At 61.0% G+C, this 14,277-nt stretch overlaps 1 protein-coding gene across 1 annotated transcript; it reads right to left on the bottom strand.

Annotated features, from left to right (window-relative positions):
* Positions 201 to 11,496, bottom strand: ONECUT1 (one cut homeobox 1). The gene is made up of 2 exons (XM_021407788.1): positions 10,133 to 11,496; positions 201 to 719 (listed from the first exon to the last, which is right to left on the bottom strand). The coding sequence occupies exons 1-2, from the start codon at positions 11,193 to 11,195 to the stop codon at positions 430 to 432; spliced, it is 1,353 nt and encodes a 450-aa protein (XP_021263463.1). The 5' UTR covers positions 11,196 to 11,496; the 3' UTR covers positions 201 to 429.

The raw sequence follows: 14,277 nt of genomic DNA, 5'->3' as shown, positions 1-14,277 counted from the left end.
CACTGCACACCTTCATGGCGATCGCTGTGGAAATGAAGAGCCATATCTGACAAGATGTCCATTCAATGACAAGAAATCACTATGCTCCAAACCACTACACAGCCAAGGACGGTGAAGATGATCATGGGCGAAGGTGTGACACCAGTGGTCTACTTTTCTTCTCTTCATGTTCCACTTCGTTCACTCCATTTCACTCTCTTCTTTCCTTTATTTTTTGCAAGTTGTCATCCTACTAAAGCGTGTGTCTTAGAACAAAGTCATAATGCAGGTGAAATAAGTCTTTGGTTTCTTTGGACTTATAAATAACATTTTTTTCAAATAGTTCTAAGTATAAACCTGCTATCTTGAGGTCCTGGTCTGTCTTTATTTATTTATTTATTTATTTATTTTTAAAGCTTTTCCACCGAGGTTTAGTTTGTGGTAATTCCTTCATGCTTTGGTACAAGTGCTTGATGAAGATGAGTTGCCTGAATTGGAGCTGCCCTCGTCTTGCCACTTATCCAGACTCCTCCTCCGTGCATTCATGAAAAAGTTGCTGACGGTGCTCAGCTCCAACCCGAGCTGCTGGGAAATGGTGATTTGTAACTCTTTGGATGGACGCTTATTTTCCTTGAATATTGCATGTAGAGTTCGACGCTGGACATCCGTGAAGACCAACCGAGGCTTTTTGGGGGTATTCCCTCTGTCCTTCCCGTGCTCTTGTTCTTTCCTCTTGCACGCTGCAAGAAAGCGGAGCACTGGTTAGAGGTCTGGGAGAGCAGTAAATGACAACTAGAATAAAAGGAGCATTTACTTTGGCTTCCACATTTGGTGAGGATGTGTGGTATGGGATAAAGCATGCACTTACATGCAGATTTTGTGGTCTACTGACAGGCACTCATACGATTCAGTTTAAAGACAAGTTTAAAGGTTTATTTTTTAACATACTATGAACTAAGAAAAATTAAGGGATATAAATTAGAAAATGCCTTTCCCACTGTCTGCTAAAACTCAGTGAAGCTGTTCCTGAGAGGTTAAATTCTGACAATGCCCTGTAGTGCAGGGAGTTTAACTATGCAACATCCCTTGAAGCTAGAGTGGAAATTCTTAATCTCTTAAGTCAATCTTTCCTACATTTTTAACCTTCACTATTTGTTGTGTGAAGCCATTTCTGTTTTGTCATTGCTGCTGTTGGTTTTTCTTTTTTCTTTTTTTTTTGGCTGAGAAACAAGGAACTGGAAGAAAACAGGCCCCTGTTACCATCTCAGAGCCCAGAACTCTGCGTTCTGAATAAAACAACCCACATTTTCACACAGAACAATGGTACACCAACTCTTCTTTTTGAAATTCCACTTTCTTCTGTCCTCTCTCTCCCCTCTGCTCCCTTTCAGAGAGCTGTTACACCACACATCACTGACGGGCTGTGGCAATCTGAAATCTGCCTTGCAGATCACCTGCTCAGCAGAAACCAGGGAGCTGGAAGGATGGTTCCAAGTCCCCCGCAGCCTTTGACCGCCTGCCAGCTCATATTGTTAGCATTTAGCCAGGATAAAAGGGTTCCCTGGGAGGACAGATTGGTCTGTCTCACTTTCAAAAGAGTCTGAAGTTGTCTGTTTCCTCTTTTTTTCCACTCTAACAATGTCCTTTAATGCTGATGTAGAGAGGTATTTCTGAAAAGAATATGGATGCTCTGCCTCTGTGTGCCTAGCCCTTATTTCTGTGCGTATCAGTGCTGATCATATTAAGAACTTCGTGCAGTATCTCCACCTATCCCATGGATACGGAATGAAGACAGCAAGTTACTTTACAAAGATCCTTCCTCCACCTTTAATTGTTACCCAGAGCCAGCATTGTCATGAGGGTGTAATTGCTTGAGGAAGACAGAATAACAGTCACCCACCACCTATCCCTGCAGTGGCCGTCCAGCCCCATCCATGCAGATGCTTTTGCAGAGCCTAATGGTGTGGGTCTCAGCCACACACCCCTCCATATGATCATACGGACTGATGTGCCAGACTCACATCTTCTATGGCTATTTTTATCTGAAAACCTTTGAAGAGCGCTTTGAAGTTACATCTTAACTTCTAAAATATGGTATCACTTCTGGGCTGAAAAACAGGTTTGATGCAACAGGTTTCTCATGAAGTTAAGCCGGTGAACCCACTGCAGGGATCAGGCCCTACAGAAATAACTCTGGGTCCTGACTGAAAGTAAACATTGACAACTCATGGGTTAAAAATACTATTGCAGGAATAGTCCATTAGTTACCAAGTGGGATTCAAAATGAGAAAATGAGGAGTGCAGGAGAGAGAGATGGATCTCAACTTTTTATATCCCTCAACGTTTGAGGCTCAGAAGCTCCTGGGGGAGAAGCTGTGGGGCTCAGCTCCAACAGCTCCAGCTGCCCACTGCCTGTCCTGCTACAGTGGCAAGCTGAGCCCATGCCACATTAGCTGCCCCTAACAGATCATTTCTGCTCACACTGCTTTACTCTTCATGTTTGCAAAGACAACACACATCCCAGCTTTCACCTGGACAGACAGTGCAGAGAGACCATCATTTGCCACACATTCCTAACTAGACCAGCAGTGTGATCCACACCAGCGGGAACCACAGAGCCAGCTCACCTGGCTGTGCAGACCTCGGGGCTTCAATCACCAGCGACTACAAGAGCTCTCTGAAATCACAGAGAACAAAACAGCGATGTATTGTGAAACTAACTCATGTATCATGTCTACCCGAGTTTCTGCTTCTGAGGTTCAACACTCCTGGATAATTATTTCCCCAGAAAATGTCTCAGCAGTTACCCGATACCTTGTTCCCAAAGTTCAGATGTGTGACTACTGGTAGTGACATCCCAGGGGTAAGAAAAAAGTGCTTGCTGCTGAGCAGAATAAAACAAATTCTGTCAGTTCCGTGATACAAATAAGCCGAGTTTAGTATTTCACAAATTTCTGTAGATTCCTACTTCTTTCCAGTTTGCCCAGCACCTCACTTTGCAGGTGACTGGTGATCCCACACATGCTGGGACTGTCTGTGCCCTTCCTATGGGCTGTTAGCTGGCTGGTGAAGAGGAGACTGAAACAGAACAGTGGGGATGTGGTTCTTTCACAAACCATCACACAGGACTGCTGGCTTCCAATGCTTGGCCCAGGGCAAAGCTCCCCACCGTGCCGAGCTGCTCCCAGAGCTGGCAGAGCTCGCAGCAGGGCTGCCAGGCCTCTGCCTGAGCGGGGAGGGCGGCTCCCGCCTCCATCTTCTGCCTTGTCCAGGCCCGGGAATATTAATAGCACTTAAAAATAAATAATGGTGATAATGAAAAACCGTAATAGGGTTTCCTGACGATCGTTTTTCCTGCATTGGAGCCAATCAATTTTAATAATAAATCATAGCTTCCAGCCTGCCAGGGAACGAATGCACAGGGTGAGGTGAAGCCCGCTGCAAGGCAAGCGCTGCCCAGGCCTCAGCCCAGGCCGTGCCCACACAGCAGCAGTGCCCACTGTGGCCAGAGCTCCTGTGGAACAGGCATGGGCAGCTGCTGGAGGCACAGGCCTCACAGACACCGGCTGGCACTTCTTTCGGTAAAACACCAGAACCCATCTTCAAAACTGTTTACCATGCACCAATGTAAAGATACAAGCACGGCACAGCACATACAGCACACAGCACAGCCAGCCCTGCCCTCCACCCCCCCAGCAAGGCACCTCGCGATGCCTTTGGAAAGAGCCTGAAGAAAGCCTAGTTTAAAAAAAAAAACAAAAAAAAACACAGCAGAGCAGAGTCCCTTTGACTCTGGCAACACAGGTGCAGATATGACAATGTAATATTATCAGCGCTAGAAGGAGCCCTATAAATCCAGTGCTGAACTCTGGCCTCTCCCCATCACTTCCATCTTCCTGTGCCCTGAGCAGCAGATATTTCTGACACTTGCAATTCTCCCGATACAGCCCATCAATCCAGTTTCGTCTTCCTTTGTTCCTCTCAAGCCGCCTGAGGGATGTGGCTGCGCTCACTTGCTGGCGCTGGGGAGCTCTGCACGTCTCCTCACCGCCCCTCTGCTCTGAGCACACGGGTCCCACGGTCCCACCATGGCTGAGCCGGGCGCTACGCACAGAAGGAGGCCATAGGAACCCAGAGCTCTTCTCAGCGGCACAGCCACTCCCAAGCACCTGGGGGAGATGGAGCTGAGCCACGTGCACATCTGCAGGTACAGCGGGTAACGGCAAGGGAGCACACAGCACCCTGAGGCCTCCCTGCCTCAGGATCCCCTTTCAAGATGGAAAGACAGGCACCAACACTGGCAGACCAGATACCGCCAGTGTGGGAGAACCACCTCTGGGACAAAGCCCAGCAAAACGTCACTATCCATAAGCGTGGCACTTCCTTCAGACAGGCGGGAGAAAAAATAACATCATTATGCCTCTCTCAGAAGCTCCAGCGCAGGGTTCCCTGGCAGTAGCGGGGAGTTCGCTTCATGTCTGGGAGCTGGGAGAACACTGAGTGGCAGAACCCCAGGGAACGACGCAGCCCGGCTGCACCAGGAGCCAGCTGAAGTGCTACAGCCCAGTGCTGAAGCACAGGCAGGCATGCAGGAGATTGACTCGAGAGTTCTCACAAGTTTTGTGAGGGTCCCTTTTCCCCTTTCTCTGGCAAAATGACATCTCTTTACTATTTCCAGTCCATCCGTACAGGGCATGTCTCAGAGATATCAAAACCATTCCAGAGTTCCCCTCTTTAACACATTTTCTGATCTTTGCCATGTTCCATCTGCAGAGGCTGGCACCTGCCTCAGCCATCTAAATGCGGCCCACCAACATCCCAGGACTCCCCTAAAGCACCTGCTTCCTGTTTGAAACATTACAACACATCCAACAGCAATTTTAGAGAGGGAAAAGCCTTCAACATTACAGCCCAGGAAGTATCCTGGCGGGGAAGTTCCTCCCAAGGGGGCCGCTTTTGGCAGGGGGCAGCGGGGTTTCTGCTGGAGGCTGAACCTGCTTCAGACATTGGAGATGGTCCCAATCGTGTGGCTGCAGGAGGGCACTGGGAGCAAGTAGCCAGAAAATATGGTAAATTCAGAGTGATGATAACATACAATTAAGGGTGATAGGCTCCATCCTTATCATGGGGATAACACCTCTGGAGCTGGCAGAGAGACGCTGATAGATCTTTCCTCATTATGAAAACTTCCTATTTGGGGGAATATGAGAACAAGATGAGGGGCCTATAACTCACATGCTACCTTGCCAGAGGCCTCAGTACGTGAGCTAAGGGCACGCAGTTCTCTTCTCTGGATCCTCCCAGTGCCTTTCAGCACTTTCTCTCTCTGGGAATCTGTATTTACATCCTCCCAGAGGTCACTTGCTCTGGATCTTATTTCTCTGCCATCGCGCCCCTTTCACTGTTTCACAAAGTGAGAAAAGTTAAAGATGTATCTGCACGGGAAGCTCGACATCACCCTGCCAACGCACGGATCCCAGCTGAGACTGCCGATGCCAAACACCTCACTGCTTGGACTGTATTAAAATGTAACCTTAATTTGCTGCCACCGGAATAACAAAGCGAGGTGGGCTCAGGCGTGCTGACTCGGCAGTGGGGATTCCGGGCTCCACGCACCCGCAGTGCTGACAGACCCGTGAGCACTGGCATGAGCTGCCACCGCCACCCAGGGCCTGCCGCTAAATGGATCAATGGGGGAAGCACCCGATATTCCCGTTATATCATTTAAAGCAAACGCTGAATTTCTGGAGCCGGATCTTTAGTTAACCATATTACTGTGACAAATATTTCTTTGTCTAGCATAAGTAATTAGAATTTAATCACTTTAACGGCATCTTAATTACCTCAAATGAATTGAAAGCACATTTAATAGCAAAGATTAAATTGCCTTAATGAATGATTTTTGCGACTCCATCAATATGTTAATCACGTTAGCCCTTCCCTTCCTACGAGCGCTGGCGGCGGCCAGCCCCTGGGTGGCGACCTCGGCTCGCCGCTGCAGCGCCGGGCAGCGTCGGCTTCACCGCCCCGCAGCGCCCCGCAGCGCCCGGCTGGGGCCGCCCCCCGCCCCGCTGCCGTGGGGCTGCTCCAGCCCCGGTTCCGCTGCAGCCGCCGAAATGGAGTTTCTGAGCCGTGAAAGTGACGTGCTCCGCTCCCAGAGCTTCGCTGGGATTTTAAGGGCCCTCGAAGGCACTTACGAAGCGGGCAGCTCTCGGGCTCGTTTCCTAAGGCCCGGCCGCGCTTCCCCTCCACTAAGTGCAAAGCCCTTCGTCAATTCCGACAATATTCAAACAGCGAGAGCTGCCCCGCGTTCATGAGACGGCGGTGCCACCACCAGGTCCCCACGCCGGGGCACTGCAGTGCGGGTGCTACCGTGCTGCGGCCGAGCCCCGAGCTCCGGGCGGACTCCCGCAGCTCCCGCCCCGCTCGGTGTCCCCGGCAGCGCCCGCTCCCCGCAGGCCGGAGGCGAGGCCCAAGGAGAAGAGGTATCCCAGCGCCGGGCCGCGGGGAGAGCCTGAGCGGTGCTGGTGTGAGAAGCTGCTCCCGTGAATTCACAGCATCGCGGGGCGACCTCCTCGGGAGCGGGACGGCTCGAGCGAGCCTCGTTGCGGAAGAATTTCGGTAAGAGCCGGCCGCTTCTCCGCCGGGAGGTGGTCTGTCCCGAGACATCGATGTTTGCAGCGAAATCGCCGCTTTGGATCTGCGCACGCTGAGGTGCGGCAACCACGGAGCGGCGGCGGGAGCCCGGAGCTCACCGGGCAGGGGCCGCCCCCGGTGCCGCGCCGCCCCGAGGCGGCCACGAGCACGCGGCTCCCGCTCTCGAAACGGCCCCGTCCGTGCGTACGGCCCGCGGGGTCCCGCCGCCGCCGCCGCCGAAGCCAAAGCCGTGCGCGGTCAAACCCGGCGACGCGCACGCAGTCGCACCGCCGCCTTCCCGTGCGCTGCCCGACGGTTCCGCAGCGGACCGCTAAGCCCTCGGCCGAGCCCCCCTCGGCCTCCTCGCGCCGCCGGTAACTGTCCGCAGTGCTGAAGCCGCTGCGGGCCGGGCTCGCTCCGGGGCCCGCACGGCGCTCTCCGTCCGCCCGCCCCGTCGGGGTGCCCCGGCCCGGGAGAGCCGCCGCCCGGCGCGGAGGCGGTCAGTAGAGGGCGCAGAGCCGCCGGGAACGGCGGGAGGCACCGGGCCGGGGCGGTTCGTTGGCAGCCCCCGGGCGGCGCGGGCAGAAGGGACGGGGCGGGACGGAGCGGTTCCGAGGCCGCTTCATCGAAATCGCAACGGATTGGAACGAACGAGCGGACGAACAAGGGAGAGGCGGGAGGCGCCGGGCCGGGCCGCCGGGCCGCCATTAAAGAAGGGCAAACGCGGTGCGTGTGAGCGGCCTACCGCTCACCGATGCGGAGCGCGGGTCGGTCCTACCGCAGTGACGCTGCCGGAGAACGCGCGGCGGCACCGGGCTCCGGAGCGGGGCGGGCGGCCCTCGTCAGATTCCGTATTAATGCAGAGAACGCTCTCATTACAATATGGATTTCTTTACAGTTAATTTGGTGAGAAACCTTCGCCGGCTGCCCAGCGCTCGGTTTGGCCGAGATTTCGTAGGGGGGGGGGAGGGGAAGAATGGAGACGGGGAGGAGAGAAAAAATGTGCAGGTACAGACAGCAACAGCCGAGTCACAGGAACGCAGCGGGGGACGGGAAGGAGAAAGGGGACGAAGGGGACCGCCGCCTCCCGGGACGCGCTCGGGACCCGCGGGGCAGAGGCCGCCCCTGAGAAATAGCGTGGAGGAGAACCGCTCGGAAATGCCAGCCGGCCGCCGCAGGGCCGGGCGGTTCCTTCGAACCGCGTTTCTTTTCGGAGCCCCTTCGCTGCCCTCCAGATGTCAGCGACAGCGGTCTGGGGCTGAAGGAAAACTAACCGAGAAACGGCCGAACAGAGACGTACTCAGCGATGCGGGGGGAGCGGGAGGGGGCAGACAAAGGGAAAACAGAGAGAAGGGAGACGGGGGTGAATAAGATGGAGGCTGGAAGAGCCTCAGCGTCGCTCACACTGCGAGACGCAGCCCGGGGAAGCGTCGGGGCCTCAGTCCCGCTTCCACGCAGCCCCAGCCCCTCTGATTGCCGGAGCTGCCCCAGACGCGGAGGGAGAACACCCGGGAGGGTCCCCCCGAGAGCCCCCCCCCGCCGGCTGCGGCCCGGGGACACCCGAAGGGAAGGAGCCGGGCGTTCATCCGCAGCCAACCCTCTAAACGCCCGGGAGCGAGTTATAATTTGGACGTGAAATTTAATTGCCGTCGACCGGAGAAATTTATGATATTTTGAATTGATGTTCATACATCAATATCAATCCGGGCAGGTTTTTACCGCTCGGTTAGATCATCACACGTTTAAAACCTGCACGAGATGCAATCGATAGCTGACGGCGCTTGCAGAGGTTGCCCGCTGCCCGCCTGCCTCCCTGCCCGCCTCTCTATGCCCGCCCGCGTCCCTGCCCGCCAGCGGCGCTCAGCCCACGGGCCCCATCCTGCGGGCCGGGGAGGGCGCTGTAAGGGCCGCCCCCATTGGCTGGGACGCGCCGCTATGCAAATGAGCACGTGCGACGGGCGGCCCAGGTGGGGCCGGGCCGGGGCGGGCGCTGCGGGGCCGAGAGGTGCGGGGCCGGGCGGTGCTCCCCGCGTCCCCTCGGCCCCCGGGCTGCCGCCACGGCTCGCCTCGGGCAGGCCGCTTCTCCGCGGTGCCGGCCGGCCGGTCGCGTCGGAAAGAGGAGGCAAAACGTCGAGGCTTTGTCCCTCTGCCGGGACTGCCCCGTTCTCCGGCCCGGGGGCACGGGCGCTCCGGGAGCGAACAAAGGGCCGCGGCCCCGCGGGCAGCGCTGCGGGATGAGGCCCCGCGGGGACGGCAGCTGGCGCGGGGCGGGGGCCGCTCCGCAGCGATCCGCGCACACGAGCGGGGTTCGGGGCGTACGACACCGCACGGCGCGGAAAGTTCAGCCCCACGGTCGTTGGGGGACGTCGGAAGCGACCCCCGTGCGCCTCTCTGCAGCGCCCGCGGGACGGGGCCGCGCGGCTCCCGGGGAGTAAAGGAGGCGGAAAGGGCGCTGCCGAGCTCGGACCTTGGACGCCGAGCCGAAGCCGAGGCGGCGCGGGAGGAACGGGGATCCGCGCCGCGTCGCACAGGTGCCGCTCCGCCCCCAGTCCCGAGGGCACGGCCGGGCCGAGCGCACCCCGGGCGCCCCTCGGTTCCAGGCATCGCGCGTCAGTGCGTTTGGGAGCGGGGAGAAGCACGCCTTCCCTCGTTGTTGTCTGCGGAACGGATCGGTGACCCTGGCGGATCGACTGCCTCGCGTTCTCCAGGGACAAATTAATGGAGACCTATCACTTAATTAACAGCCCCTTGCTCACGGCATATTAAACCCGCGTCCCGCACACGCCGGGGGTGGGGAGGGCACGGGGCCGGGGACGCGCTCCGCTCCGCTCTGCTCTCCGCACGCGGCGCCCGGCCGGGCCCTGCCCGGGGCCCGGGGCTGAGCTCCCGCAGCGACGCAGGACGGCCGCGGGGCACTCCTCTCACCCCCGGGCCAGAGCCACGCTCCGCGCCCAGATCAGCACCTCAACCTGTTAAAGACCGAACGACTTCAGCCGACGGCATCGTTCCTGCGGCACGGATCAGCCCCGGCCGCACGCCGGGCCCGCGCGTCTGTGCGCGACTCTCGTTCCGCAGCGCCCGCCGGGCACGGGCGGACACAGAGCCCGAACCCGCTCCGAGCTCCGGCCCCGCTGCGCTCCCCGAGCCGGGGGGCACGGCGCTGGGCCGCGCAGAGCCCGGGCCCCGTTCCGGCCTCGTAACGCCGCCGATTCCAACATTTCCGCCTCGCCCCGACGCCGCCGGCCTCGGTCCGGTGCGGGAGGCCCGAGTCACAGAGGGACAAAGCGGTGCGGGCAGCGGCACGGCCCGGAGCTCGGCTGCGGCCCTCCCGGAGGCGCTTCTCCGCACCTGCGGCCGCCGCGTGCGTTAGCGCCCGGCGTGAGCCCCGCAACCCGCGGGCGCAGCGAGCGCCGCGCGGGAGCGCCGGGCCGAGCGCGGCCGGAACGGGGCCCGGGCTGCCCCCGCACGGCCGGGCACAGGCGCGGGGCCCGTCCCGTCCCGCCGCGGCTCCGCTCACCTGCCAGCCGCAGAGCAGACATCCGCTGGAACTCGGGCTCCTGGAGCCACTTCCACATCCTGCGGAAGGTCTCCCGGCCGGACTTGAGCTTGCTCCAGGGCTTGGGGTTCCTCAGCAGGTCCGAGAGGGTCCCCTGGGAGCGGCACAGCACCCGCTGGGCGAAGATGGCCTGGGGGATGCTGTACCGCTTGAGCTCGGTGGTGATCCTCTGAGCGACTTCTTTGGTATTGATTTCTTCCATTTGCCCTGAATTGCTCCCGCCGCCCGCCTGCGAGCCCGCCACCGCGGGGTTCTGCTCCCGGCCGGGGCCCAGCAGCTGCCCGTGGCCCTGCGCGCCCAGGTGGCCGTGCGGGGGGTGCGGGATGCCGCCCAGGGGCACCATGCCGGCGGGCGGGGCGCTCAGGTGCTGCTCGCCGTGCCGGCCCAGCATGGCGGGGTGCGGCGCCTCGAAGCCGGTGGGCGTCAGCATCTTGTCGGCGGGCATGGCGGCGCCGGGGTGCGCGTAGTGCGGCAGCGCCTGCTGCGAGCCGTGCACCGAGCCCAGCCCCGAGCCCGACAGCGGCGACAGGCTCTGCCCCATGCCGGCCACGTCCTTGTGGTACGGCGCGTAGAGGTTGTTCATGGGCGCCAGGCCCCGCTCGTCCCGCATGAGCGTGAAGCTGCCGCTGACGTTGCCCGGGAGGCGCTGGTGCGGGTGGTGGTGGTGGTGGTGGTGGTGGTGCGGGAACTTGTCCGACACCGTGGAGATGGGCGGCAGCGGCTGCAGCGGCGTCAGCGTGGTGTAGGTGCCGCTCATGCCCATGCCGGGGGGCGTCTCGCAGCCCATGCTCATGGCGGGGTGCAGCGGCCCCCCCAGCCCGTGCTCGGCGGCGCGGTGGTGGTGGTGGAAGTCGCCGCCGTCCAGCAGCGCCATGCCCGCGGGCCGCGCGGGGCCGCCCAGGTGCCCGCGGGGCGGCACGGCGGCGGCGCGGGGGTGCGCGGGGCCGCCCAGCAGCTCGGCGCCCGGCTCATGGCTCACCGCGTGCAGGTCGCCCATGCTCTCCATCGCCAGCTGCGCGTTCATCGCGGGCCGCGCACATCCGTGTGGTGCGGCGGGCGCGGGCCGGCTCCTCCCGCGGGACGCGGCGGCTCTGGAGGGGTCTCGGTGTCGTCGCCGCTCGGTTGGTGGCGCTTGGGTTTGATTTTTTTTTTTTTTTTGGTGGTTTACTGAGTTTTTCTTATTTTTTGCGGGACGACGCCGGCTCGGTCCTAGGGCCCCCGCTCCCTCAGGCCAGGCTCCGCAGCCGCGGCGGCCGTCCGCCCGCGCCCCTCGCCATCTCTAGCCATGGCTCTCTCTGCGCTCCGCCGTTTGGCCGCCGCTCCGCTGCTGCAGCGCCGCGGCGCTCCGCGCGGCGCATGCGCGCCCCGCCCCGCCCCGCCCCCGCCCGCCCGCGCCCCGCCCCCGCGCGCCCCGCCCCGTGACGTCACCGCCCCTATTAAGGGGGCGAGCCCCGCTCACGGCGCTCAGAGCCGCGGTACCGCGCGGCCCCCCCGGAGTCTGGGGGTGGCGGACCGGGCGGGGTTCCCGTTTTCCCCCCACCTCCCGCCCCGTGAGCCGTGCCCCCACGCCGCGGCAGCCACCCCCCGCCTCCCCCGTGGTGTCCGGGCCCCCCCCCCAAGGCGCTGCGGGGCCGTGCCCGTGCCCGGAGAGCAGCTGCCCCAGCGCGGCCGTGCGCCCGTGGTTTTTTTTTTTTTTCTCCCGAAATAAAGAAAAGGGGGAGGAGGAGAGAGAGAAAAGCGGCCCCCCCGCCGGCCCCTCGTTAGCGGAGGTGCCTTTATCCCGGCAGAGCGGGCAGATGTGCCCATTGTCCGCCCATTAACAATAACGGACCCCGCCGGCGGCGCGGGGCGGGCGCGCTGCGGGAGAGCCGCGGGGCCGCGGCCGGGAGGGTCGGGGCAGAGCCCGCGAGTGGGGCCGGGCTCAGCACCCCGGCACGGGGCATCCCCGAGCGGAGCCGCGGGGCCCCGCCTCTCGGAGCCGCCCCGGCTGCGTTGCGGGGCACCGTCGGTGCGGTGCGTGGCACGGGGAGCCCCGGGCCTCTCCTGCGGCGCCCCGTCACGGAGCAGCGGGGCCGAGGCGCGGCGGAGAGCGGAGCCCGACGGGGCCCTTCGGCGCATCCCGCGCTCGGGCCCGGCCCCGCGTTGCGCTGCGTTGCGCTGCGGTGTCCGCGGGGCGCTGACCGCGTGCCCCGGGCGGGTGCGGAGACTTCGAGTTCACGGCCGCTGCGTGCCGAGAGCTGCGTGCGCGGCCCTCCGAGCGAACGCCGTTGGGTCTTTATCCCTAAAAAACCGCGATTCCCTGATATGAAAACCCCGCACACTTCTGTGCGCGTTTACGGCAGAACTCAGAGCCGCTGAATCGCGCCTCCGAGGTACGCCCGCCGCCGGGTGTTTCCCGGAGCCCTTCCGCTGTCCCTTCACCACACTCTGCTCAGCGCAGCGCCGTGCCCACCGCCCGGATCTGCGCGGCCCGAACAGCGCTGCCCCGTTCCTTATAGCGGGGACGGAGCGAGAGAGGGGCGCCCGGAGCTGCTCGCGGCCTCGGGAAACGTTCAGCAAAAAACCAAAATGAAATCATCGGAGCATTTCCAGAGCGAGACGAGCGGCTGCGGTCGCTCCTCGGGCCAACTCGAGGCGTTCCGGATCTGATGGGTACGCCGTCAGCTCCTCGTTAACCGTATCTGCGTACAATTTAAATATTTAAATTTAAATTAATCAAAACTTCCTCTGTACACCCTGGGCGGGCGGCTGCCAACTCGAACACGGCCGCGCGCGGAAGTCACCCGCTCGAGTTCAGGGGAAATTACAGCATCCGATTTTCTCCGAGAAAAGAGCGCAGCCCCCGCGCACCGCACGACGGGAACCCGGCCCGGGGCGGCCCTGGGCCCGGGTAGCAACGACCATGGGCCCACGGGCCCCGCTCCCCGCCCGCAGCTTTTCCGTAACAATTTTTTCCCGTTGCTCCTGGGGGGTCCTGGCATCGGAACGCTCCCGGTGCGGGAAGGCTGCGGCTCCCCGACGGCTCCCGCTGGACGCCCCGGGACGGCCCGGGGCCCGCACCCCGCACACAGCCCGCACAGCCCGCACCCCGCGGGGCCGTCGGGGCGGCCCGGGCCCGGCCCCCCCCAGGCTCAGAGCCCCCCGCACTGCCGGTGAAGGGGGAGTGCCGGAGACGCTTTAATCAATTACTGCTTTGCAGTCGAGTACCATATATTTAACAGAATAATCGTTACCGCCCTTAAGTCTTTATTTGATCAGCAGATACTCAGCGCGGACTTAAAACGCAACTTCGGTTGTTTGAATTGCGCCGCGTGTTGTGCTTTTTAAATCCGCGGTGATGACAGACGGAACGGCCGCCGGCTCCCGCTGACACCAGCACTCGCGGGCACCGGGGCCTGCGACGGCGCAGCCCCGACGAGGCGGCCGGGCCCGGGGCAACGAGGGGGTGCCCAATGTCGGGGCTGCGGCTGATGGGGCCGGGCGGGTGTGCGGGTGTGAGGACGACTTTGTACTTCTTTTTTTTTTCTTCCTTTTTTCCCCCTTCTTTTCCATTTTCCCCCATTTCATTTTCTTTTCCTTTCTCTCTTCTTTTTTTCCCCTTCCTTTTTATTTATTTTTTTCCTTCTTTATTTTTTTTCTTTTTCCCTTTTTCTTCTTTTCTTCTTTCTTTTTCTTCTCGTTTCTTTGTTTTTCTTTTCTTCTCCCTCTTTTCTTTCTTTCCTTTCCTTCCTCCCCCGCCCCGCTTTTACCGTGTGCCGCTGCCCCGCACACGCCGCCACCTCGGCGCAGCTCTCCAGTCCCCCCCTGCGCGGTGACAGCTTGCGGCGGCCGCGGCACCCGGGTCCCCCCGCACGGGGACGGTGTCAAAGGTGACGCTCGGAGGCTCCCGAAGCCAACAGCTGCCAGGGGGGGATTAACTTTTCCAGACTTTCCCCTGTTGAGCTTCTTGGAAACTTGCTCGGTGACAAAAACATATACATCTGTCGCGGGGCAGGCAGAGAAAAGAGGGCTTTAGCGGCTGGGGCACGCGGGGGGGCGGCATTAAGGGGGCCGCAGGGGCGGGGGGATGGCCGCCGTGCCCGCAGGGGGAGCGCAGGGCCGGGGCC

The sequence above is a fragment of the Numida meleagris genome, chromosome 9 (genome assembly GCF_002078875.1).
Source record: "Numida meleagris isolate 19003 breed g44 Domestic line chromosome 9, NumMel1.0, whole genome shotgun sequence".
Classification (NCBI taxonomy): domain Eukaryota; kingdom Metazoa; phylum Chordata; class Aves; order Galliformes; family Numididae; genus Numida; species Numida meleagris.
Note: the sequence above shows the minus strand (reverse complement) of the source record. Positions and strands in the feature narration are given on the sequence as shown.

Bases quoted from the DNA above. Each gene is read 5' to 3' on its own strand.
- ONECUT1 (XM_021407788.1), bottom strand. From the start codon at position 11,195: ATGAACGCGCAGCTGGCGATGGAGAGCATGGGCGACCTGCACGCGGTG. The intron at 720-10,132 runs GTGAGCGGAGCC...GCTTTCTTGCAG, and splicing joins GTCTGCTCTGCGGCTGGCAG to CGTGCAAGAGGAAAGAACAA.